The following is a 26,818-nucleotide window of genomic DNA, read 5'->3' as shown; positions in this document are numbered from 1 at the left end:
GCCACTGCACTTCAGCCTGGGCAACAGAGCAAGACTTCATCTCAGAAAATAAATAAATAAATAAAAATAAATATATATTGATACATTTTTAAAGAGAAAAAGGCATATTGCAAAATATGTTCATGTATAATCTCAATTTAGTTTCACTGATGTCATAAACATCAATATATGTCTACAAACATAAAAGAAGATCAGAACAAGGATCTGAGGGGAAAAAATTATTTAAAAGATAAAATTAAAGGCCAGGCGCGGTGGCTCAAGCCTGTAATCCCAGCACTTTGGGAGGCCGAGACGGGCGGATCACGAGGTCAGGAGATCGAGACCATCCTGGCTAACATGGTGAAACCCCATCTCTACTAAAAAATACAAAAAACTAGCCGGGCGAGGTGGCGGGCGCCTGTAGTCCCAGCTACCCAGAAGGCTGAGGCAGGAGAATGGCGTGAACCCGGGAGGCGGAGCTTGCAGTGAGCTGAGATCTGGCCACTGCACTCCAGCCTGGGTGACAGAGCCAGACTCCATCTCAAAAAAAAAAAAAAAAAAAAAGGCTGAAAAATGAATACATCAAAATGTTAACAATAGTCAGGAATAGTGATGCACGCCTGTGGTTCCAGCTACTCCGGAGGCTGAGGCAGAAGATGGCTTGCGGCTGGGAGTGTGAGGCTACAGTGAGCTGTGACCGTGCCTGTAAACAGCCACTACACTCCAGCCTGAGCAATATAGTGAGATCCCATCTCAATTTAAAAATTAATTAATTGGCCAGACGCAGTGGCTCACATCTGTAATCCCAGCACTTTGGAAGGCCAAGGCAGGCGGATCACTTGAGCTCAGGAGTACCAGACCATCCTGGCAACATAGTGAGACCTACTCTCTACTAAAAATATGAAATACAGCCAGGCCATGGTGGCGTGTGCCTGCAGTCCCAGCTACTAGGGGGTGAGGGCTGAGGTGGGAGGATCACTTGAGCCCAGGAGCCGAGGCTGCGGTGAGCCGAGATCGCACCACCGCACTCCAGCCTGAGTGACAAAGTGAGAAACCTGTCTCAAAAAAAATAAATAAAATATAAAAATAAAAATGAATTAATTAAAGTAAAATCCTTTTTTTTTTTTTTTTTTTTTGAGACTTGCTCTGTCACCCAGGGCGGAATGCAATGGTGCAATCTCGGCTCACTGGAACCTCCACCCCCCAGGTTCAAGCAATTCTCCTGTCTCAGCATCCTGAGTAGCCAGGATTACAGCGCCCACCACCATCCCTGGGTAATTTTTGTATTTTTTTTAGTAGAAACAGAGTTTCACCATGTTGGCTAGGCTGGTCACAAACTCCTGACCTCAGGTGATCCACCCGCCTCAGCCTCCCAAAGTACTGGGATTACAGGTGTGAGCCATCGCACCCGGCCATAAAATTGCTTATAAAAAAATATTAAGAATAACTATCAGGCTGGGCGCAGTGGCTCACGCCCGTAATCCCAACACTTTGGGAGGACGAGGCAGGCGGATCACCTGTGGTCAGGAGTTCAAGACCAGCCTGGCCAACATGGTGAACCCTCATGTCTACTAAAAATACAAAAATTAGCTGGGAACGGTGGCACACACCTGTAATCCCAGCTACTTGGGAGGCTGAGGTAGTAGGATCACTTGAACCTGGGAGGCGGAGGTTGCAGTAAGTCAAGATTGTGCCACTACACTCCAGCCTGGGCAACAGGGTAAGACTCCATCTCAAAAAAAAAAGAAAGAAAAGAAAAAACAGTAACTATTACTAGGTGCTGTGCTTATGGGCAAATTTTGTTTTCTTTGTGTATCCATGTGCTTTTCTGTAGCTCACAATTTCTACGAGGACTTTTGCTAACTAAAGTCCTTTAAAGCAAAAGCATATTGGCTGGGCAAATGAAGAAGAAAAAAGGACCCTCGTGCTGGTTGTTGCATCCTAATGTGAGGCTATCCACAAGTAGATTTCCAAATATTGCAATAAATAGAATTCTCCCTGATGATCAAATTACAAAAGGCTGGCTAGGGTTTGGGAAAATAAACACCAACTCAGAAGACAAAGCAATCAGGGAGTTCTCTGCAGGATTAAAGTGGAGGCACATCTCTGGTTTTAAACAGTTCCTCGGGCCAGAATGGGTTCAGCACATCTCTATGTGCCCAGCAGAAAAGAAAAGACCAGAGGAGGCTCAAAGACCTTTCAAGTGGCCCATCGCTTAAAAGGACAGACTTGGGGAGAAAAGAAAGACTCTTAAATGAATGCAACACGCTGGCTAGGACGCAATGCTCCCCGCCCCCACCTCTCTCTTAAGCTACATCCACTTTCAGAAAATACTTTCTAGACATCAAGAGAAAAAGGAGCCTTTCTTAACATGCCATTCATTCGCCACATATGGTACCGCTCTGAATAGAGGCCTTATGAAGGAGGGTCCAATACCACAGCCATGGGCCATGCCACTGACCACAAACGGCAATAAATAGATGAGGATTTATATGTCTGTGACGTAGAAGCACGTTGGCTAATTCAGACGGCGCGTCCATCACGTTCCAACATCCAGTAAATGTTTACTGAGTGCCAAGTAAGCACAGGGCACTATTTGTAAAACTATCCCAGACACACACGTGCACACACGCACACAGGCATGCACACACACACATATACGTATATACACAGCTCCTTTGTTCTGTTTTAGGGCTGAAGCTAGAAAAGCAATGATTTAGGCTACAGGCATTTGACAGTTTCATTCAACATATCACACATCTCCTACAACGGGAAGAGCAGTAAAGGCAGACAGAAAGTTTCCAGTCCCTAAGGAAGGGTCAAGGGCAACACACCACTGCATCCCATTACTAGAGGCCCTGGACAAAGAGGGCTAAACTCTGCAGTGGAGGCAGAGAGGAGCCCTCAGCCTTCCTAAAACTCCAAATTCAGCATCCAAGGAGAACAGAGGTACCGCAGCCCCAGTCCTGGGGGAAACTGCAATACCAGGTTAATGTGCCAGGTCCTCCCATCCCCATCAGTGAATTACATCGCCACCCCCTTCATCATACGTACTTTTGCCCCCATTGTTCTTCAAGACGTTGGAGAGGTTGACAGACGCAGTGCCTAGCAGTTCATTTCTCAAGGTATGGCAGCTCCAAACCTTTAAATCTAAATGACTCTGGGCCGTGACATTCCTGGAAAACAAATACCGGATTCATTACATCCAAGCAGCTCATTCCTATAACTTAGAAGAAAACATTTAAACTAAACTGCTGACACCTTGGGGAGGGGGAACCAAAACAAGCAGACACCCACATATTTCCTTTCCCCCACAAAAGCTGACCCTGTAACCCTCTAGCTAATAATGAATGCTCTATGAGCTCAATGGTGCAGGAACGCCTAAAGAGAGGCACCTTGGGTACCATAGGCAGAAAAAGTCAGAGGTGCCACAGGGAATCTGTACCTCCCACAACCCCCTCAGAGCATCCTCTCTCTTTCCCCATCTTGCTGCATTCAAAAAGAAGGGGCTTTCTCTTACAAAATGATGATCTCATTCCAGAGAAGCTCAGAGCTCCCAATGCGCTTCGCAGTCTTCTTGGTCTCGCTGGCGAGTCCATCCACCGCCACCTCCACGTAGGAGTTAATTCGAGGTTGACGATTATGCACTTTGGGCTTTGCGGACACCACTGGGAAAGAAAGAAAAAGTCAAAGATGAGTCCCAGGGCTCCCAGATGCCCCCCTGTGGCAGATGTTCTGACTCCTTTTTGTTATTTCTTTAAAAAATAAATCAATACTTTTTTTTGTCTTGATTCTAAAAACTTTTTAAAGAAACGTGAATACACACACCAAAAAAAAAAAATGAAGCGTAAGAAAAAAAAACATCATCCCTAATCTGAAACCACTGGGATAATTGCCGGTGACCATCATTACCAATTCATCATTGGTAAACTGCCTTCCAGATTTTCATCTCTTACTGCTTCTTTAAAAATTCTTCGCCCCCGTAAGCCACTCTTAAATGACTGCAATATAAGCCCATGATAGGTATATGTTAACTATTCTTCCATTGTCAAATAGAATGCTTGCAATTGTTCGCTCTGGGGAAATTACCATGAACATATACATCTGCATGCCTTTCTTGAATATTCCTCTAAAGGATATGAACACTTTTTAAAGTTCTTAAAACTGCCTATTCCTTTCCAAGAAAGGTAAAACCCATGTAGCCTCCCATCAGTGCTACAGGAGTATATTCATTTCACCAGACATCACAGAGTGCTAAGGGATATGCTTGTTCACTTTTTGCAAATCACATGAGTTAAAAACGCATAGTGTAAACATTATAGCTAAGGCCGGGCATGATGGCTTATGCCTAGAACCCCAGCACTTTGAGAGGCCAAGGTGGGAGGACTGCTTCAGCCTAGGAGTTCAAGACCAGCCTGGGAACATAACAAAATTTATAAATTTTTTTTTTTTCTGAGATAGAGTTTCGCTCTTGTTGCCCAGGCTGGAGTGTAATGCCGTGATCTCGGCTCACGGCAACCTCTGCCTCCCAGGTTCAAGCAATTCTCCTGCCTCAGCCTCCTGAGTAGCTGGGATTACAAGCGCCCGCCACCATGCCCGGCTAATTTTTTGTATTTTTAGTAGAGAAGGAGTTTCACCATGTTGGCCAGGCTGGTCTCGAACTCCTGACCTCAGATGATCTGCCTACCTCAGCTTCCCAAAGTGCTGGGATTACAGGTGTGAGCCACCACACCTGGCCAATTTATAAATTTTAATTGAAATAAAGATAATATTTAAGATTTTATGAGTACTTATTAAAGACCCTCTGCCATGTGTACACATTATCTAACTGAATCCTCACAACAAACCCATGAGGCAGGGAATGTATCACGCCCCATTTTACCCAGGAGAAAACAGACTTGAGAGGCGAGGTCACTGCCCCAGGCTACATAGCCAGGGAGCTACAAGCCACACTGGGCACCCAGCCGGCCTGATTCCACACCATGCTGCATATCATTATTGAACTTTACTTATTTGTTCTATTGCTGTTCTTCGATTACTAGTGAGGTTGAATATTTTTGCCTTGTGTCGTTAGCCATCTACATTTCTTCTTCTGCTCATAGCCTTCATGTAGCGACAATTTTGATGTTCATTTGAGACCAGGAAGCCAAAGATTCACGGAGCACAAAGCCACGCAAGCCTCACGCTGAGGAAACAGACAGACATCCTAGTGTATATTTACCCCTGATGGAAGCGCCAGGTCGCTACGGTAAAACACATCTGCCAGGCGCGGTGGCTCAAGCCTGTAATCCCAGCACTTTGGGAGGCCAAGACGGGCAGATCACAAGGTCAGGAGATCGAGACTATCCTGGCTAACCTGGTGAAATCCCGTCTCTACTAAAAAATACAAAAAACTAGCCGGGCGAGGTGGCGGGCGCCTATAGTCCCGGCTACTCGGGAGGCTGAGGCAGGAGAACGGCGTGAACCCGAAAGGCAGGGCTTGCAGTGAGCTGAGATCCGGCCACTGCACTCCAGTTTGGGTGACAGAGCGAGACTCCCTCTCAAAAAAAAAAACCACATCTAGACATCTCCCATCCTGCCCCAAATCAGAGATACAAATGATGCTCCCTTGCCCCTAATGGCAAGTCTATCCTAGCCTGAGCTTCCCTGTTTGAGTACAAGCAAATCTATCCCTCCTAGACTCTTCTGAAAGGTGACAGTCCTACAATGGTGTCTACAACTCACCAAAGGCCAAATTCGCCTTCAGACTTTTTATAGCAGTAACTGTCTTCCCCAGGCCCCAAAGGAACAGAAGGGAGGAAGGCAACAGATTAAAAAATCAGCTGTGGCTAAGATTCAGAAGCAACAAAGGAACAGTACTAGGAACAAAGGTTTGTGGTACTGAGGGATGGCCCAGGGTAGAAAAATGAGGTGCAGCGATTTACACAGGGACCAAGGTTAACTGAGGCCCCCTGGTGGTAAGAGCATGGATCCACATGCCTTTAAAAAAACAGGGACTACAAATACAAATGGTGTACGACTTAGGTCGTTTGACTTTACAATGGTGCGAAAGCGATATGCATTCAGTAAAAACTGTATTTTAAATTTTGAATTTTGGTCTTTTGGCAGAATAGTCATATGCGGTACTACTGGGCAGCGGCAGTGAGCCGCAACACCAGTCAGCCACGTGATCACAGGGGCAAACAATTGATATTCTGCTGTGTACCCCTTAGCCACATGATCTCGCTTAGCTGTCCTGAGCACATTTAAGGTAGGTTAGGCTAAGCTATGATGCTCGGCAGGTTAGGAGTATCAGATGTGTTTTCAACTTGCGATATGTTCAACTTATGATGGATTTTTCAGGACATAACCCCACTGTAAGTTGAGGAGTATCTGTGCTCATACACATACACATTTTTTCCTGAAACTCGGAGAGTAAGCTATAGACGTTGTGCCCCTTTACTCCTAAATACTCCTGGGTGTATTTCCCAACAAACATATTTTCTAACCTAACCAATAGCACAATTATCAAAATCAGGACATTTAACTTTTTATAATATTAAGATTTAATTTACAGACTTTATTCACATTTTGCCAATTGTCCTATCAATGCCCATCATAGCAAAAAAAAAAGGAAAGAAAAAAAATTTGTTCTGGTTGAGGCCCCAATCTACGATCATATGTGTGGTATTTAGTATTCTTATTTTGAAGCAGGGCGTGGTGGCTCAGTCCTGTAATCCCAGCTCTTTGGATGGCCGAGGCAGGCGGATCACCTGAGGCGAGGAGTTCGAGACCAGCCCGAGCAACATGGCAAAACCCTGTCTCTACCAAAAATACAAATATTAGCTGGGCATGGTGGGGCACAACAGTAGTCCCAGCTACTCAGGAGGCTGAGGCATGAGAATTGTTTGAACCTAGGAGGCGGAGGTTACAGTGAGCTGAGACTGCACTCCAGCCTAGGTGATGGAGCAGGACTCTCCCCAAAAAGAAAAAAAAAAAAAAAAAAAACTCTTATTTTGACGTTTCCAATCTATAGAAAAATTGAAATAGAATAATAGATACTGTATACTGTTCTACTCTTCACCAATGGTTATCATTTTGCCACATTTGCTTTCTGATCTATGTGTCTATAGCATCACTACCCAAGAGAACTTCCATGATGATGAAAATGTTCCATTTTCAGTGCTGCCCAAAACACTGCATGAGCCACATGTGGCTACTGACACTTGAAATATGGCTAGTGCAAATAAGGATATGATTTTTAATTGCTCTATAACTGTAATTTAAGTGTAAATAGTTCTATGTGGCTTCAATGACTATTCTATTGGACACCACAGGTTATAGATAAATGCCATCTATGTCTTTGTGAGTGTGTGTGTGTGTGAGTGTGTATCCACACTTTTTTCCCTTGGTAAAACCATTTAAAATAAGTTGTAGACCGGCTGGAGTGCAGTGGCACAATCACAGCTCACTGCAGCCTCGACCTCCCCAGCTGAAGCGATCCTCCCACTTCAGCTTCCTGAGTAGCTGGGACTACCAGCGCGCACCACCACACCTGGCTAACTTTTTAATTTTTTTTGTAGAGACGGGGTTTCACCCCATTGGCCAGGCTGATCTCGAACTCCTGGCTCAAGGAATCCGCCTGGACTCAAGCGATCCACCTGCCAGAGCTTCCCAAAGTGCTGGGATTACAAACATGAGCCACTGCCCAGTCCCCAGACATATTTTTGAAGCCATTTTCCCCCCAATTCAGCATCTAATCAATACATACAAATTGCCTGTGGCTACTATCGCCTTAATCTTTTAAAATCTAGAACATCTTCCCTTCTTTTCCATGGCAATGATTTTGGTTTGTTGAATGTTTTGGTTTTTTTCTTTTATAATCTCAGCAGCTTTGCCAAGGCAACAATGATTTTTAAAGACTTCCACCAGCTGTTTTAAAGAATGCACCAAATTCTACATTTTTCTGATTGTGAAACTGCCTCTGCAAAAATTATGAGAGAGAAATCAGACATAGTTGAATCCATCTTACTTCTGATGTCTAAGCTGTCCTTGCTCATTCCTGGGCAAGGGCCAAGCTAATTTTGGGAGAAATTTAGTTCATAGTTTCTTTTTTTTTTTTTGAAACAGGATCTCCCTCTGCCGCCCAGGCTGGTGTGTTGTGGTACAATCTCATCTCACTGAAGTCTCCACCTCTGGGACTCAAGCGATCTTCCCACCTCAGCCTCTCAAGTAGCTAGGACTACAGATGTCAGCCACCATGCCTGGCTCATATTTGTATTTTTTGTAGAGACAGCGTTTCCATGTTGCCCAGACTGGTCTCAAACTTTAAGCTTGAGCTCAAAACCATCCACCCACCTCAGCCTCCCAAAGTACTGGGATTACAGGCATGAGCCACCACACCCAGCCTACAGGTTAATCTTAAAGCAAGGATAGCTGGGCACGGTGGCTTACGCCTATAATCCCAGCACTTTGGGAGGCCAAGGCAGGCAGATCACTTGAGACCAAGAGTTCAAAACCAGCCTGGCCAACTTGGTGAAACCCCATCTCTACTACAAACAGAAAACCTAGCTGGGCGTGGTGGTATACACCTGTAGTCCCAGCTACTCGGGAGGCTGAAATACCAGAATCGCTTGAACCCAGGAGGCAGAAGGTGCAATAAGCTGACATTGCACCAATGCACTCCAGCCTAGGTGACAGAGCAAGACCCTGTCTCAAAAAACAAAAAAAAAAAAAGCAAGGATACTAACAGCCCTTCCCAAAACTAAACCACCTTTGTAAAACTAATCAATAGCCACAAGGTTAGGATTATGGGAGGGGCTTGAATTCTAATAAGAGGTAGGTATAGTTTTTATAATCCCTTACTGCTCAGGAGTCATGTAGCCAGATTTGTGACTTCCCCAATTGCTCCCATAGATAACATCGCTATTGCAGAACCTAAGGTTGGTCTTTTGAGATTTTTTCTGACTTTCTGGCAATCTACTGACTTTGCCTGGGCCCGTGACTTGACTCATGACACAAATTATTCTGTGGCCCCACCCAGAAGTGGACTCAGCACAGGAGGACCGTTTTCCACACTTCCATCATCTCATCCCCAACCAATGAGCAACACCCATTCCCTAGTTACCTGCCTGGCAAACTGTCTATAAAACCCTAACCTCTGAGCCTCCAGGAAGACTGATCTGAGTGATAACTCTGTCTCCCATATAGCCTATTTTGTGTCAATTAAACTCTTTCTCTAATGCAATGCTACAGTCTCAGTGAATTTATTTATTTTATTTTTAAGACAGAGCTTCACTCTGTCCCCCAGGCTGGAGTGCAGTGGTGCAATCTGGACTCACTGCACCCTCCGCCTCCCAGGTGCAAGCAATTCTCTGCCTCAGCCTTCCAATTAGCTGGGATTACAGGCGCCTGCCACCACACCTGGCTAGCTTTTTTGTATTTTTAGTAGAGATGGGGTTTCACCATCTTGGCCAGGCTGGTCTTGAACTCCTGACCTTGTGATCTACCCGCCTCGGCCTCCCAAAGTGCTCGGATTACAGGCGTGCGTCCCTGCGCCCAGCAGTGAATTTATTTTGTCTGTGGAGTGGGCAAGAAGAACCTACTGGGTGATTACAATTGTTTCCTCATGATTAGATTCAGTTTAAAGGCCAGGCACAGTGGCTCACCCTATAATCGCGGCACTTTGGGAGGCTGAGGCAGAAGGGCCACCTGAGTCCAGGAGTTTGAGACAAGCCTAGGCACCACAGCAAGACCCCAAATCTACAAAAAATAAAATATTAGCCAGGTGTAGTGGCTCACACCTGTAGTTCCATTTACTCAGGACATAGGAGGATCCCTGGAGCCCAGGAGGTCGAGGCTGCAGTGAGCTCTAATTGTGCCACTGCACTCTAGCTTAGGTGACAGAGTGAGACTCTGACTCAAAAGAAAGAAGAATACTACATAAGTTATGTCATGTACCTATTATCACATACATTAGGTTGTCCTGCGACTGGGGATACTAAGTTTGAACCTCTGCTTAATGTGGAGTCGGCCAGGTCTCTCCTCTGACATATTTGTAACCTACAGTTAATAGGGTGATATTTTGAATGTTTCTTGCTCTTAAAAGACAGGCCAAAACAAAGATATGAGTAAGTTTATCTAGAAAGTCTCTTTCATGAAATATATCTTTACACACGGAGTCACGACTTTATGTGGGATTCAGCTTTTAAAGTCAACAAATCAGGCAAAAATTACATAATGATAAAATTATACACTGAAAAAGCTCTTAAGAAGGGACCACAATAGAGGCTGGCATCTGCTCTCAGTAAGTTCCAAACAGCTCGTTTTTTGTTTTATTATACTATGCTTTTCAGAGATCAATTTTTCAATGTTTCTCTAGTAAAATATCAAATAAAATAGCTGGCCTACGTTTAAGCGCCTCGATGCATTTAAAAATATACCTTAAAACACCAGGATCACACTGTGGGCAGGCACAAGGTAACTGGAAACCGCAGTCACACCCCACAGGTTGCACTATCAGCTTTCTTCACGTGGATCACCTGAGGTCAGGAGTTTGAGACCAGCCTGACCAATATGGTGAAACCCCATCTCTACTAAATATATGAAAATTAGCCAGGTGTGGTGGTAGGAGCCTATAATCCCAGCTTCTCTGGAGGCTGAGGCAGGAGAATCACTTGAACCTGGGAGGCAGAGGTTGCAGTGAGCAAGATCACGCCACTGCACTCCAGTCTGGACAACAAGAGTGAAACTCCGTCTCAAAAAAAAAAAAAAAAAAAAAACAAAAAGAAAAGAAGAGAAATAAGTGTGCGTGGCTGAATAACATGGCCCCAAAACAGAGACCTCAGGATGTTACCAGGTCCGATGGGCCAACTTCTGCTTTGACCTAGACTTGCTAATTATTAGCTAAGGTAATAAAGTCTGTAGTCCCCAGTTTAAAACCATATCCATGCACTCTAACTCATCTCCCTACTCAAAAGGGCAGAAGCAGGCAAAAGACTCCAAGAAACATAATTAAAATATTTCAAGACTACCAAAAAAATCAATAATGTAATAAGAAACAGGCAAAGAACATGAACAGGCAATCCACAGAAAAGGAAATACAACTGCCCTTAAATATATAAGATGCTAAACACTTTTGCCGGTACAGTGGTTCACACCTGTAATCCCAGCACTTTGGGAGGCTGAGGCAGGCGGATCATTTGAGATCAGAAGTTCAAGACCAGCCTGGCCAACATAGCAAAACTCCATCTCTACTAAAAATACAAAAATTAGCCAGGTGTGGTGGCACATGCCTGTAAGCCCAGCTCCTTGGGAGGCTGAGGCACAAGAATCACTTGAACCCAGGAGGCAGAAGTTGCAGTGAGCCAAGATCACACCACTGCAACCCAGCCTAGGTGACAGAGTCAGACTCTGTCTCAAAAACAAACAAACAAAAAGATGCTAAACATCATATAGTTGAGCCTTGAACAAGAGAGGTTTGAACTACGAGGGCCCACCTTTACATGGATTTTCTCCTGCCTTTGCCACCCCAGAGACAGCAGAACAATCCTTCCTCTTCCTCCTCTTCCTCAGCTACTCAACATAAAAATGATGAGGATGAAGACCTTTATCATGACCCACTTCCACTGAATAAATAGTAAATGCTTTTTCTCCTCCTTATGATTTTCTTTTCACTAGCTTATTTTATTGTAGAAATACAGTATATAATACATGTAACATACAAAATACACAATCAACTGTTTCCATTTTTGTTGTTGTTGTTTCATTTGAGACAGAGTTTCATTCTTGTTGCCCAGGCTGGAGTGCAATGGTGTGATCTCGGCTCACTGCAACCTCGGCCTCCCATGTTGAGGCAATTCTTCTAGCCTCAGCCCCCCAAGTAGCTAGGATTACATGTGCCCCCCATCACGCCTGGCTAATTTTTTTGTGTATTTTTAGTAGAGACAGGGTTTTACTATGTTGGCCAGGCTGGTCTCGAACTCCTGACCTAAGGAAATTTGTCTGCCTCAGCCTCCCAAAGTGCTGGGATTACAGGTGTAAGCCTCTGCACCCAGCCAATCAACTGTTTCTGTTATTGGCAAGGCTTTCGGTCAACAGTAGGCTGTAAGTAAAGTTTTGAGGGAGTCAAAAGTTACATGTGGATTTTTTTACTGAGCAAGGAATCAGCACCCCTGACCCTCATGCTGTTCAAGGGTCAAATGCATAAGTAAAGAAGTGGGAAATAAAACTACAATGAGGGCCGGGCGCGGTGGCTCAAGCCTGTAATCCCAGCACTTTGGGAGGCCAAGGCGGGTGGATCACGAGGTCAGGAGATCGAGACCATCCTGGCTAACACGGTGAAACCCCATCTCTACTAAAAATACAAAAAAATTAGCCGGGCGAGGTGGCGGGCGCCTGTAGTCCCAGCTACTCGGCAAGCTGAGGCAGGAGAATGGCGTGAACCCAGGAGGTGGAGCTTGCAGTGAGCGGAGATCCCGCCACTGCACTCCAGCCTGGGGGACACAGTGAGACTCCGTCTCAAAAAAAAAAAAAAAAAAAAAAATTACACTGAGAACACAAGCTTGCACCAATGCAACAAGCAAAAGTTAAAAGTCTGACAACATTGTGCTGGTAAAGATGTGGGGAAACAGGCACTCTCATACATTGCTAGAAGAGTATTCCTTCCAAGGAAGGCAATCTGGCTCTCAAAATTACAAAAATGCATCCCTTTTTGTGTATCTTGGAAAAGACACACAAGAAACATACTATTGGTTTCTTCCAAGCAGGAGCACTGAAGGACTGGAGGAAAGAATTCTGAACTACAGGAGGCCTGGCACGGTGGCTCACACCACCTGTAATCCCAGCACTTTGGGAGGCTAAGGCGGGGAGATCATGAGGTTATGAGTTTGAAGCCGGCCTGCCCAACATGGTGAAACCCCATCTCTAGTAAAAATACAACAAGTAGCCAGGCATGGTGGCACACGCCTGTAGTCCCAACTACTCAGGAGGCTGAGGCAGAAGAATTGCTTGAACGCGGGAGGCGGAGGTTGCAGTGAGCCGAGATCACGCCATGGCATTCCAGCCTGGGCAACAGAGCGAGACTCCATCTCAAAACAAACAAACAAACAAACAAAAAGTTAGCCGCACATGGTGGCACACACCTATAATCCCAGCTACTTGGGAGGCTGAGACAGGAGAATCGCTTTAACCTGGGAGGAAGAAGTCGCAGTGAGCCGAGATGGCACCACTGCACTCCAGCCTGGGTGACAGAGCAAGACTGTCTCAAAATATAATAACATTCAAAATTAAGATTTTTAAACTACATGAGTATATTATATAAATAACATTTACATTTCAAAATACTCAAGAAAAATATTCCCAAGAGACACAATTTTGCCTCTGGAGGACCAGGCTGAGGTGCCTGAGCTCAGATACTGAGAGTCACTCTCCCATCTGTGACGGCTGCAGAGCTATGGAACCCGAAGCAACATTCTTTCATTCAGGCCCTATTCACCGAGGGCCCACTATGTGTCAGGCATTGTTCTAGCGGCTGGGGTAGTTAACAGTGACCAAAGCAGACAAAAATCTCTTATTGTAGATACATTCTATTGAAGGAGACAGTCAACAAATGAAATAAATTAATTAAACAGGGACAAGGGCTGAGAAGAAAAATATAAAGAAGGCAGGGAAATAGATGTGAAGTCAATGAGGAAGGTGGCTTTGGATCAGGGGATCAGGAAGAGGGAGGCTTTTGAGAAAAGGCCTAAGGAAGTAAGGAAGCAAAAAGCATTTCCCTCAGAGGGAACGGCAAGTGTAAAGGCCCAGAGGCAGACACCTGCCCAGTGTATTCACTGAAAAGCAAGGAGGCTGGCGCAAAGAGAATGTAGACCACGAACAGCAGATGAGAAATGCGGGGTGGGGAAGGGTCCCATCACACGGGAGCTTCGGCTTCTATTGTGAAATGGAGCACCCTTGAATGGTTTGAGCAGAGAGTGACAAGATCCAGCTTGCATTTTTTTTTTTTTTTTTTTTTGAGACATGGTCTCGCTCTGCTCTGTTGCCCAGGCTGGAGTGTGGTGGCACAATCACAGCCTACTGCAACCTCGATCTCCTGGGCTCAAGTGATCTTCCTGCCTCAGCCTCTAATTTTTTGTAGAGACAGGGGTCTCACTCTGTTGCTCAGGCTGGTCTCAAACTCCTGGGCTCAGGTGATCCTCCTGCCTTGGCCTCCCAAAGTGCTGATATTACAGGTATGAGCCACCACACCTGGCCCCAGTTTACATTTTAACAAGATCACTGGCTGCTGTGTAACCAACAAACTGAAGGAGGGCAAAGCGGAGAAGCAGAGGGACAGGACAGGAGTCTACTGCCTTAACCCAGGGTGGAGACAATGGTGGCCTGGACTAGGCTGGGACCTAGGGGTGGTGAGAAGTGGCTGAATGTTGACTGACACGTTTTTTAGATCGAGTCAACCAGATATGCTGATGGGCTGATACAGACAATGAGGAAGAAAAACCAGGACCTTAGCTATAGACAGGCTAAATTCTAGATGTTTAGTAAACATTCAAGCGAAGGCAACAAACTGGCTACTGGTTATAAATCAGGAGTTCAGAGGAAAAGCCCAGAGAAGTGATCTTCTGGTTGGTGGCATTTAAAGCCATGAGGTTGGATGAGGCACCTAGGGAGTGAGTGTAGGTAGCAACGAGGGCCAGGGCATGAAGAGATCACCATTTTATTTTATTCAGTTTTCATTTTATTTTGTTTTTGGGACAGGGTCTCACCCTGTCACCCAGGCTGGAGTGCAGTGGTGCGATCACAGCTCACTGCAGCCTTGAACTCCCAGGCTCAAGCAATTCTCCTTCCACTTCAGCCTCCTTAGTAGCTGGGACTAGCTAGCATGAACCACCATGCCTGGCTAATTATTTTATGTTCCGTAGAGACAGGGCTTCCCTATGTTTCCCAGGCTGGTCTGGAACTTCTGGGCTTAAGGGATCCTCCTGTCTCAGCCTCCCAAACTGCTGAATTATAGGCATGAGCCACTGCACCTGGCCTGAAATCACCATTTTTTTAGACAATTTTAGCCAAAAGTTCCTTGTTTTCCTGCTCCTTTATTTTCTTTCTTCTTCAAGAATTACAGCTACAAGACGACAATAACATGAGAATAATTAACACCCGTAAGCTATTTCACAAAATTTGGTTCCCCAGACCAAGGTGTGGTTAGATTCCCCCTCTTCCCGGGCCACAGACAAGATAAAGACGTTATACAGTGCCACTCACCTTTCAAAGTGAGCTGAGACTTCTCAAAAGGCAGGGCCACTCCTGCCCGGCTAGAGCTGGCAGATGCCATATCATCACCGTGAAGCTGTAAGACAAACAGAAAGAGAATTGAGAGAATATCTGATAAGAAGACAGAGGAGCTGAACTCAATTTCAATATTTAAGCTTAAAGAGACAGAGGCAAAAAAATAGAAACGTCCAAGCAACTGCAACCAGAGTATAGTTTGTCTTATAATGACTTAATGAACCTGGACCGGTCTTAGGATAGACTGGAAAGGACACAGGACTGTTATAGCAAAGTCTAGAGGAGGCAGAGTCTAATAAGACATCTCCGCCAGGCATGGTGGCTCACGCCTTTAATTCCAGCACTTTGGGAGGCCAAGATGGGCAGATCCCCTGAGGTCGAGAGTTCGAGACCAGCCTGACCAACATGGCAAAACCCCGTCTCTACTAAAAAATACAAAGTTAGCCAGGCGTGGTGGCGCATGCCTGTAATCCCAGCAACCCTTGAGGCTGAGGCAGGAGAATCGCTTGAGCCCAGGAGGCTGAGGTTGCAGTGAGCCAAGATTGACCATTGCACTCCAGCCTGGGCAACAAGAGCAAAACTGCATTTCAAAAAAAAACAAAAAAACAAAAAAAGATTGACTGGCGGCAGTTCACGCCTGTAATCCCAGCACTTTGAGAGGTGGGTAGATTACGAGGTCAGGAGTTCAAGACCAGCCTGGCCAAAATGGTGACATCCCATCTCTACTAAAAATACAAAAAAATTAGCCAGGCATGGTGGCGGGCACCTGTAATCCCAGCTACTTGGAAGGCTGAGGCAAAGAATTGCTTGAACCCGGGAGGTGGAGCTTGCAGTAAGCCGAGATTGTGCCATTGCACTCTAGCCTGGATGACAGAGCAAGACTCTGTCTCAAAAAAGGAAGAAGAAAAAAAAAAGACATCACAGATTCACAGCAGAAAGACAGCTAATCTATTGTTACCTATGGAGCAAGTTGGCTGCAAACACCTCAAGGAGGGTCTCTGGCCAAATGAGTAGAATCTGATAGTAATCCTTGCTAAAAGTATAATGAAAAAAAAAAAAAAAGTAAGGGAAAAAGAAGACAACTAATATAATTCTTTAAATGGGTAGGCTGAGTGCAGTGGCTCACTTTGGGAGGCCAAGGCAGGTGGATCATCTGAAGTCAGGAGTTTGAGACCAGCCTGGCCATAATGATGAAACCCCATCTACACTAAAAAACAAAAAATTTGTCGGCGGTGGTAGTGGATGCCTTAATTCCAGCTACTCGGGAGGCTGAGGCAGAAGAACTGCTTGAACTCGGGAAGTGGAGGTTGCAGTGAGCCGAGATTGTGTCATTGCACTCTAGCCTGGGTAACAGAGCAAGACTCAGTCTCAAAAACAAAAAACAAAAGATGTGCAGCATCATTCGCCATGAGGTGTCCCTGTCATTCTGTGTTGGCTAGAAGCAAGTCTATCTTGTACTTTGAATGGATCTTTTACTTGTATATGATTTTGGAACATCATTTGACATTTGAAAAATATTGGTTAATTGAGTTATGCAGATTTTCCAAATGTTGACACATTTCATTATGCAATATCCAAAAATCACATTTGTGAATGTCACCACTGATCTCATCAGATAAGTCTTTAAGCATTGGGAAGCCATTGAGCTCTTGGTAGTAGATATAAGCATTCCAAAAGTCTGAGTTTCACTTAAAAACTTTCAATTAAAAACTCCTATCTGCTCCCCTTCCTGCCTCCTTCCATCATCTCTGCTACCTTGTCTTTTGCCTTTTTTTTTTCCTTTTTTTTTTTTGAGACAGAGTCTCACTCCATCACCCAAGCTGGAGTGGTACAGTAGCACGATCTTGGCTCACTGCAACCTCCACCTCCCAAGTTGAAGTGATTCTTGTGCCTCAGCCTTCTGAGTAGCTAGAATTAGAGGCACCAGCACCACTTGGCTAATTTTTATATTTTTAGCAGAGATGGGGTTTCGCCATGTTGGCCAAGCTGGTCTCAAACTCCTGACCTCAAGTGATCTGCCCACCTCAACCTCCCAAAGTGCTGGGATTACCAGTGTGAGCCACTGCACTCGACCACTCTTTCTTTAAAAAACAAACAAACAAACAAAAAAACTCATATTTTATCATTGGTAACAAATACTGTGTTGTTTTCCTGGAAGTGTCGGGCTCACTTCACTCGTTTTCAAGAAAAGGCTTGCCAAATACCCAAATCTAGTAACACGTTTGTCTGTTAGATGTTTAAGTAAAAATGGTACTTCACCCAAAAAGCAATTAATTCAGCTCTCAATTCAAACAACCGTGCTTTTTCCCAGCACACCATTATACTTCAATAGAAGGCAGAAGAGCTTTTGAAGTACTGCCCATTTCAGCACACAGAATTTTTTTTTCTAGCATTTTCATTTAACTTTTTTATTACACTTTACGTTCTAGGGTACATGTGCATGATGTGCAGATTTGTTACATATGTATACATGTGCCATGTTGGTATGCTGCACCCATTAACTTGTCATTTACATTAGGTATATCTCCTAATGCTATCCCTCCCCGCTCCCCTCACCCCACAACAGGCCCCGGTGTGTGATGTTCCCCTTCCTGTGTCCAAGTGATCTCATTGTTCAATTCCCACCCATGAGTGAGAACATGCGGTGTTTGGTTTTCTGTTCTTGCGATAGTTTGCTGAGAACGATGGTTTCTAGCTGCATCCATGTCCCTACAAAGGACATGAATTCATCCTTCTTTATGGCTGCACAGTATTCCATGGTGTATATGTGCCACATTTTCTTAATCCAGTCTGTCATTGATGGACATTTGGGTTGGTTCCAAGTCTTTGCTATTGTGAATAGTGTTGCAACAAACATACGTGCCAGCACACAGCATATTAAAAAGACGTGCTCAGGAGTCAAGACTTCATAAAATTAATGAATTTTACCACTTCATCAAGGACATTCTCAGGTGAACCTGGCTTTTTCTTTTCTTTATACTGAGAGTATGTATGGTGAAGAATACCATGACCACAGCAACAGCCCAATTGGTGCTAGCACCAATTGCTTTACTCACCTTTGCTTCTGGACCACTGGTGCAAATGGGACAACAGTGAAAAGGCAAAGTGTTACTGTCATTATTAAAATAGTTTCAGCCGGGCACAGTGGCTCACACCTCTATTCCCAGCGCTTTGGGCTGCCAAGGTGGGTGGATCACCTGAGGTCAGGAATTCAAGACCAGCCTGACCAATATGGCGAAACCCCGTCTCTACTAAAAAGGCAAAAATTAGACGGGCATGGTGGTAGGTGCCTGTAATCTCAGCTACTTGGGAGGCTGAGGCAGGAGAATTGCTGGAACCTGGGAGTCAGTTGCAGTGCGCTGAGATCATGCCACTGCACTCCAGCCCGGGCAACAACAGCAAGACTCCGTTTCCAAAAAAAAAAAAAAGAGAAAATAGTTTCAACCTTGCAAAGAGTCTGGGAGGCCTCCCGATGTCTGAGGACCACACTTGAGACCTGATGCTGTTAAATTATTGTGCCTCTGTATCTTATGTTTTTTAGAGATGGTATCTCACTCTGTCGCCCATGCTGGGAGTGAAGTGGCATGAACATGCTCAGTGCAGCCTTAAACTCCTAGACTCGAGCAATCCTCTCACCTTGGCCTCCCAAGTAGCTGGAACTATAGATGTGCCACCATAACTCTACTATTGTGTTGTTGTTGTTATAGACAGGGTCTTACTACATTGCCCAGACTAGTCTCAAACTCCTAGCTTCAAGCTATCCTTCTGCCACAGCCTACCAAAGTGCTGGGATTACAAGCATGAGCCACCAAGCCTGGCCAAAATTCCTGTTCTATTCAACATCATTAATACCTTCCGTCATTCTATTTGCATGAGACCTCTCTCCCTGACTTCCCATTTTCTTTTTTGTTCTTCAGTATTATTATTTAGAAACAGGGTCCGGCTGTATTGCCCAGGCTAGAGTACAGTGGCTACTCACAGGCACAGTCATGGCTCACTGCAGCCTCGAACTTCCGCATTCAAAGGATCCCCTGCCTCAGCCTCCTGAATAGCTGAAATACAGGTTCAGACCACCAAGCCCAGTGCCTGACTTATCTTAAAGAGTTGTTCAGCTTTAAAACATGGTTATTAACTCACCATATTACTCTAAGAATGAAAGTCCTTGGCCAGGAGCAGTGGCTCACGCCTGTAATCCCAGCACTTTGGAAGACCAACACAGGCAGATCACTTGAGGTCAGGAGTTGGAGACCAACCCTGCCAACATGATGGAACCCCATCTCTACTAAAAATACAAGAATTAGCTGGGTGTAGTGGCATGCCCCTGTAATCCCAGCTATCTGGAGGCTGAGGCAGGAGAATTGCTTGAACCTGGGAAGCAGAGGTTGCAGTGAGCTGAGATCATGCCACTGCATCCCAGCCTGGGGGAGAGAGTGAAACTCCGTCTCAAAAAAAAAAAAAAATGGACAAAAGCCCCTTATATGAGAACTAAATGTAGCTACAGGAGAGGCACAGTGGCTCACATCTGTAATCCCAGCACATTGGGAGGCTGAGCCAAGAGGATCATGTGAGCCCAGGAATTCAAGACCAGCCTGGGCAACATAGTGAGACCTTGGCTCTATTTTATAATTTAAATTTAAACTTAAATAAATGTAGCTACAGCTAAGTGACAATGATTTTGACATTTTCCACAGCTAAAGTCAAGCAATTTCATGCTTCAAGATGTTTATCAAACTCGAACAGAATTTGTCTTAGTTATGTGATACATCCAGTTTCCAAAAAGATTTAAAGTGGCTACTTTTTCTAGACTAGTCTGTAATAAGCATTTGACTTCCAGTGGAAACCTCTGAAATGGTACTTAGCAAATGGAATACAATACCAAACTCTTCTTATCAAGAGTTCCAGAGAGACCTCCAGGTTACCAAATCCCACAGCGATTCTCCATCTCCTCTTACGTGACTGACCTATTGGCAGCATCTGACACAAGTGATCACCCTTTCGTCCTTTAACCACTTTTCCCTCAGCTCTCAGGACACCAGTCCTACCTCATCCTCCTCCTGCCCCACCTGAGCCTTCTCGGTTGGTTCCTGCCCCCTCCTCAACCTCGAGCAATCAATGTTCTACCTCTTCTCCATTACCTCATCCTGTCTCAGGCTTTGAATGCCATCTCTTTGTTTGTTTGTTTGTTTGAGATGGAGTCTCACTCTGTCACCCAGGCTGGAGTGCAGTGGCACTATCTCAGCTCACTGTAATCTCCACTTCCCGGGTTCAAGAGATTCTCCTGCCTCAGCCTCCCTAGTAGCTGGGATTACAGACACCCGCTACCATGCCCAGCTAACTTTTCTATTTTCAGTAGAGACAGGGTTTCACCATGTTGGCCAGGATGGTCTCGAACTCCTGACCTCAGGTGATCCGCCCACCTCAGCCTCCCAAAGTGCTGGGATTACAGGCGTGAGCCACCGTGCCCAGCTCCGGAAACTTAACAGTGTTGAGAGGTGGGGCCTTGAAGAGGTGATTGTCCTAAGGGCAGATTGATGTTACTTTAGGGCTGGGGCCGTTATCTCAAGAACAGGTTTGTTATAAAAGCAAGTTCAGCCCCTCACTTTTCTTTCTCGCTCTCCTGCCTTTCCTTCCATTTGGGATGTGGAGTACAAAGGCCCTCGCCAGGATGTGGGCCCAGCACCTTGGACTTCCCAGACTCAAATACAAAGAATAAATCTCTTTTCTTCATAAATTACCTAGTCTCTTTATAAATTATCCCATTTCTATTACCCAATTATGGAAACACAAAATGAACTAAGACACTGTCTGACTCAGAGTAAAAGGCGGCAGGCGCGGTGGCTCATGCCTATAATCCCAGCACTTCGGGAAGCCAAGGTGGGCAAATCACCTTGTGCTCAGGAGTTCAAGACCAGCCTGGCAACATGGTCAAACTCCATCTCTCCAAAAAAATACAAAAATTAGCTGGGTGTGATGGCACGTGCCTGTGATCCCAGGTAATCGGGAGGCAGAATTGGGAGGATCGCTTGAGCCCAGGAGGTCAAGGCTGCAGTGAGCCATGATTGTGCCACCGCACTCCAGCCTGGGTGACACAGTGAGACCCTGTCTGAAAAACAAAAACAAAAACACAGAGTAAAAGCCAAAAACCTGCAAATGACCTTTGATGTCCTATGCAATACCCTCCCCCCATCTCCACACACCTCTCGGACCTCACGGCCCACTTCCTGCTCCCCAGTATCCCCCCACCCTCACCATGCTCTGACCCTGCCACACAGGCCTCCTCACTGTTCAACTATCCCTTGAACATGCAGACAGACTCCCACCTCAGTTCTTTTTTTTTTTTTTCCTTTTTTAAAGCCAAATTTAGCACTCAGGGGTTGTATACAAACTTTAGTGACACTAATATTAATAAGTTCTGATAACCCACTACCATGGGCCCAACCTGTTTTTTTGAGACAGGGTCTAGCCCTGTTGCCCAGGAGTGCAATGACATGATCATAGCTCACTACAACCTTGACCTCCTGGGCTCCAGTGATCCTCCCGCCTCAGCCTCCTGAGTAGCTGGAACTACAGGCATGTGCCACCACATCCAGCTACTTTTTTTCCTTTTTTATTTATTTATGTATTTTTTTATAGAGATAGGATCTCACCATCTTGCCCAGGCCAGGCGTGAACTCCTGGCCTCAGGCAATCCTCTCAGCCCCACCTTCCAAAGTGCTGGCATTACAGGCATGAGCCATTTTACCAGGCCAAAAAGATGATGTTTTGATTCCCTTAGACTAAATTTATCTTGGCAAAGCAGTAAAAAGGTCAACTCTCTTTGCTACCCATCAGATTAGAAAGAGATGAGAAGCCTGACAATAAGTGTTGGTGAGAAGTCTTACATGCCTGCGGAGGCAGCGCACATGAGATGGTAACTGACAACCTCCGGCAGAGTTAAAGACACGTAATTCTGGACCCACCAGGATTCTCCTCCCAGGCATTTGCAGAGGGAGAAATTCTCCAACACACACAAAAGAGGCCATGTTCAAGGATGTTCATCATAGCAGTATTTGTAATGGTAAAAAATTATAAACAACTTAAATACCCATAAATGGGGGAATGGATAAATTGTGATATATTTCTAAAATGGAAAGCTATGTATATAGTACCTGAAATATATGAATTTAATCCACATGTACAAATCCCAAACGATAATGCCAAGAGGGAAAAAAAAAAAAAAAGCAGGTGGCAGCCTTAGTACAATATCTTTGGTGTACACTTGAGCTTACACAAAACAACTGTATATGTTGTTGTTAACACACAAATGTTTAAAAGTATAAAAGCATGATGGGAAGGAATCACACCAAGTTCAGAACAGAAGTTCCCTGTAGGGTAGGGGAGGAGGGAGCAGGGGAATTGGAGTGAGGAAAGAGACCAAAGGAACCTCAACTGTATCTGCAACATTTTATCTTTTAAAGAAAAAAAGTTCTGGAGCAAATACAGTAAAATGTTCATATTCATTAAATCCAGATGGTGGTTTTTATGACTGTTATCTTCATCTCTGAAGCATTTTATATGTTTGATCTCTTTCATAATTGAAAAATAATTTTAAGGGGAAGCAAAAGATTGTATCTTGAATAATGCAGGAAATATTATAAATAATTATAAATTGAGCCTTGGGGCTTTTAGTTAACAGGGGTTAAAGTACTAAAAGCTGGAAATCTATTATTTATAGACTTTAAAAATAAAAGAATATTTTAAAAATCTTTACTTCTCTGGGGATTCTTTCTTTCCTAAGGCAACTCAACTAACAGTAGTTTTTAAACTATCTTGTTCTCCTGAACTGTAGCAGTTTTGAGCCTTTGGTCCTAAATGTCAAAGAATGAAACTTGAAGCCCATACATGGCCTGTTCAACAGGAAAAAGACCAGAATTTTTTATCTACACTTCATGGCTGCAAAATTAAAACAATCAGATAAATTCTAAAGAAGGCTCAGAAGGAACCAAGACAACTGGGAAGGCAGGAGAAACAGGGTAGACAACATCACCATGTTTTCTTGCTCCAGTGTCTTTTAAAACTGCAATCCAGGCCGGGTGCGGTGGCTCAAGCCTGTAATCCCAGCACTTTGGGAGGCCGAGACGGGCGGATCACGAGGTCAGGAGATGGAGACCATCCTGGCTAATACGGTGAAACCCCGTTTCTACTAAAAAAAAAAAAAAAAAAAAAGAAATACAAAAAACTAGCCGGGCGAGGTGGCGGGCGCCTGTAGTCCCCGCTACTCAGGAGGCTGAGGCAGGAGAATGGCGTGAACCCTGGAGGCGGAGCTTGCAGTGAGCTGAGATCCGGCCAGGGCGCTCCAGCCTGGGCGACAGAGCGAGACTCCGTCTCAAAAAAAAAAAAAAAGAAAAAACAAAAAAGCTGCAGTCCACTGTTAATAAAAAGTAATCCATGTTATTCTATAGAGCTTCATCTGGAGTTCCAGATCTAATTAGCAAGATACCACCCTGACATTATATACTGTAGGCATTTGGAATTAGAAAACCTTTCCAATTGATGCATAAAGAAAAATAACTGGCCGGAGCCAGTCACAGTGCCTCACGCCTATAACCCCAGCACTTTGGGAGGCCGAGGCGGGTGGATCACCTGAGGTCAGAAGTTTGAGACCAGCCTGGCCAACATGGCGAAACCCCATCTCTACTAAAAATACAAAAAATTAGCCGGGCGTGGTGGCGGGTGCCTGTAATGCCAGCTAATTGGGAGGCTGAGGCAGGAGAACTGCTTGAACCCGGGAGGTGGAGGTTGCAGTGAGCCAAGATTGCACCACTGCACTCCAGCCTGGGCGACAGAGTGAGACTCCGTCTCAAAAAAATAAATAAATAACCAGCCAGGTGTGATAGCTCACACCTGTAATTCTAGCACTTTGGGAGGCGGAGGCAGGCGGATCACTTGAGGGCAGGAGTTCAAGACCAGCCTGGCCAACATGGTGAGACCCCCGTCTCTACGAAAAATACAAAAATTAGCCAGGAGTGGTGGTACAATTATAATCTCAGCTACTCTGAAGGCTGAGGCAGGAGACTCACTTGAACCCAGGAGGCGGATGTTGCAGTAAGCAGAGATCGCGCCACTATACTTCAGCCTGGGCGACAGAGTGAGACTCCGTCTCAAGAAAAATAACCGTAACTATAGAAAGGAACAGATCCCGGCTGGGTGCGGTGGCTCAAGCCTGTAATCCCAGCACTTTGGGAGGCCGAGATGGGCGGATCACGAGGTCAGGAGATCGAGACCATCCTGGCTAACACGGTGAAACCCCGTCTCTACTAAAAAAAATACAAAAAAACTAGCCGGGAGATGTGGCGGGCGCCTGTAGTCCCAGTTTCTCGGGAGGCTGAAGCAGGAGAATGGCGTAAACCCGGGAGGCGGAGCTTGCAGTGAGCTGAGATCGCGCCACTGTACTCCAGCCTGGGCGACAGAGCGAGACTCCGTCTCAAAAAAAAAAAAAGAAAGGAACAGATCCCATCCCCATCAAAGTACTTTCAACCTCTTAGCTTTTGCTTCCCATCTTAGACAAGGTTCCTAACGCATATTAGATCCAAATCCCTACTATCCACTACAAGAAGCTTAGGAAACCTGAGGCATGGACTTTACACTCTGTCTCAGCACCACATACAGATGACTCCGTACATGTACTCAAGTAATTTCTCCCCTGCTAATAGCCATGGAAAGTAATTGCACCCTAATCACTCGAAAACTCTGACTGAGCATAAGCTTGGGGCAGGAAGAGGGAGAATGGGGGCAATGTTTAAAATATAACTAAAGGTTACCAGATGAACAAAGTATTTCATTATTGAAGAAACTAATGGACTTATTGGGAGGGGGACGGAAAGGCAAAATGTTCCCCTTTACTATGTTTGGTAGATCTACTGAAATTTCTCAAAAAAAAAAAAAAATATATATATATATACACACACACACATATATATTTATAGCATAAGTGTGTGTGTATATATGTGTGTGTGTCTATGTATGTGTGTGTGTATATATGTGTGTGTATCTATGTATGTGTGTGTGTGTATATATATATATAAAGTGAGTGTGTGTGTGTGTGTGTGTGTGTATATATATATATATATATATATATTTGAGACAGGGTGTCACCCCAAGCTGGAGTACAGTGGCACAATCATGGCTCACCTCAGCCTCAACCTCCTGGGCTCAAGCAATCCTCTCACCTCAGCCTCCTAAACGGCTGGGACTACAGGCACGAGCCACCACACTCACCTAATTTTTTAAATTTTTTGTACAGATGAAGGGGGTCCTTATGTTGTTCAGGCTGATCTGGAACTCTTGAGCTCAGGCGGTCCTCCCACCTCAGCCTCCCAAAGTGATGGGATTGCAAGCATGAGCCATCACATTTGGTCTCAAAAATACAAATAACATATTTATATATAATAGAAATACAACTAACATATTTCCTCTGAACTCATCCTCTACATAAATCTTGACAAGCACTTTAAAAATAAAATATAAACAAATAGGGTACAAAATATAAAAGTTGTATACCAAAGTATAATAAATAAAAAGATTTTTTTAAAAGAAAATATAGGCCGAGCGTGGTGGCTCACACCTGTAATCCCAGCACTTTGGGAGGCTGAGGTGCGTGGATTGCTTGAGGTCAGGAGTGGTGGCGGGTGCCTGTAATCCCACTTACTAAGGAGGCTGAGGCAGGAGAATTGCTTGAACCCAAGATGCGGAGGTTGCAGTGAGCCAAGACCGCACCACTGCACTCTAGCCTGGGTGACAGAGTAAGACTCCATTTCAAAACAGAAAAGAAAATATAAAAGTATATCACACATTAAGGAAAGCATTATTTCACAAAAAGTTTTAGCAAATAAATGTACATGTATACATATAAAATATATGCATATATGACACATACATGTGTGTATATATACATACATATATATGTATCATATATGCACATATATGTAATAGAAGAATGCCTTGATGGGCTCATCAGTAGACAGGACATGGCTGATGGGGTTTAAGATACCTTACCCAAAAACATGACACCTTGGCATTTAAGAAAACAGGAAAAGCAGGAAGTCACTCTCAGCTTCCTCTCACCCTTCTCCCCTAAAGCAAGTCATAAAGCGTATGAAAGATTTTCTGACCTTCCCCTGAAACAAGTCATATGACCCCCCTTCGAGAGATGCCCTCCTTATACCCCAAGGAAAGGAATATCCTTATCTCTGAAGACAATAGGACACAGAAAAGAATCTGAACAAACAGGACTTGAATTTCCCCCAGTGTATTACCAGTCAATCATACCCCTTTTCTCCAATCATATTTCTCCACGATTGTCCACTCTTCATCAAACCTAAATACACAACATCATCTGTTTCTCCAGGTCTTAATTTCCTTATAATGCCTCTCATGTCATGTAAATTTATATTAAATAAATTTGCATGCTTTTCACTGTTTTTTTTTTTTTTTTTTTTTTTAAAGACAAAGTCTTGCTCTGTCGCCCAGGCTGGAGTGCTGTGGCGTGATCTCAGCTCACTGCAACCTCCACCTCCTGGATTCAAGTGATTCTCATGCC

General features: G+C 44.6%; 1 protein-coding gene across 3 annotated transcripts in view; it reads right to left on the bottom strand.

Annotated features, from left to right (window-relative positions):
- The window catches only part of WWP2 (WW domain containing E3 ubiquitin protein ligase 2), a 179,958-nt gene that overhangs the window by 140,018 nt on the left and 13,122 nt on the right, over window positions 1-26,818 (bottom strand). For all 3 annotated transcript variants that reach the window (XM_033218840.1, XM_033218841.1, XM_033218839.1), the window contains 3 exons: window positions 15,217-15,301; window positions 3,500-3,647; window positions 3,034-3,155 (listed from right to left, as the gene is read on the bottom strand). In XM_033218840.1, coding sequence (XP_033074731.1) covers window positions 3,034-3,155; window positions 3,500-3,647; window positions 15,217-15,286 — 340 coding nt within the window. In that variant the 5' untranslated portion in view covers window positions 15,287-15,301. The remainder of the gene's footprint in view (window positions 1-3,033; window positions 3,156-3,499; window positions 3,648-15,216; window positions 15,302-26,818) is intronic.

Source organism: Trachypithecus francoisi, unplaced genomic scaffold, assembly GCF_009764315.1.
Source record: "Trachypithecus francoisi isolate TF-2019V2 unplaced genomic scaffold, Tfra_2.0 Lachesis_group10, whole genome shotgun sequence".
NCBI classification, from domain to species: Eukaryota; Metazoa; Chordata; class Mammalia; order Primates; family Cercopithecidae; genus Trachypithecus; species Trachypithecus francoisi.
This window is presented reverse-complemented; position numbering and strand designations above follow the sequence as displayed.